This window comes from Eimeria mitis, genomic scaffold (assembly GCF_000499745.2).
Source record: "Eimeria mitis Houghton genomic scaffold, Emh_scaff1500, whole genome shotgun sequence".
Lineage (NCBI taxonomy): Eukaryota > Apicomplexa > Conoidasida > Eucoccidiorida > Eimeriidae > Eimeria > Eimeria mitis.
Genome location: NW_013569518.1, coordinates 11,106 through 11,640, shown reverse-complemented (window position 1 = coordinate 11,640; position 535 = coordinate 11,106). Strand labels below are relative to the sequence as shown.

Here is a 535-nt window from a genome sequence, read left to right as displayed (position 1 = left end):
TATATATATATATATATATATATATATATATATATATATATATTTTTTTTTTAATTTATATTTATTTATGTATATATTTATATTTATATTTATATTAATGTTTACCTGGTGATTTGCCTGCTTGCTCTGCCGCAGTTTCTGCTCGTCGGGGTGTCTCCTCAGGTTGCTGCGGCTGCTGCGGTGTCTCCGCAGCTCCAGGTGTCTCCGCAGCTCCAGGTGTCTCCGCAGCTCCGGGTGTCTCCACAGCTCCGGGTGTCTCCGCAGCTTCAGGTGTCTCCGCAGCTTCAGGTGTCTCCGCAGCTCCCCTTCGTGCCGATCGGCGTCTCCTTTTGCTTTCTCTTTTGGGGGGTTGAGGGGCCTCACCTGCTGCTTCTGCTGCTTCTGCTGCTGGCTGCTCAGGAGCTGCTGCTGCTGCTGCTGCCTCTGGCGCTACTGCTGCTGCCTCGGGCTCTGCTGCTGCTGCTGCTGCTGGTGGTGGTGCTGCTGCTGCTGCTGGTGCTGCTTCTGCTTCTTCAGCAGCTGCTGGTGGTGGTGC

The 535-nt window shown here is 52.0% G+C and overlaps 1 protein-coding gene across 1 annotated transcript in view; it reads right to left on the bottom strand.

Moving 5' to 3' along the window:
- Positions 1 to 94: 94 nt before the first annotated feature.
- Positions 95 to 535, bottom strand: part of EMH_0038300 (uncharacterized protein) — a gene marked incomplete at both ends in the record, with an annotated part of 1,229 nt that continues 788 nt past the window's right edge. Inside the window, one exon of the mRNA XM_013495280.1 lies at positions 95 to 535. Coding sequence (XP_013350734.1) covers positions 95 to 535 — 441 coding nt within the window.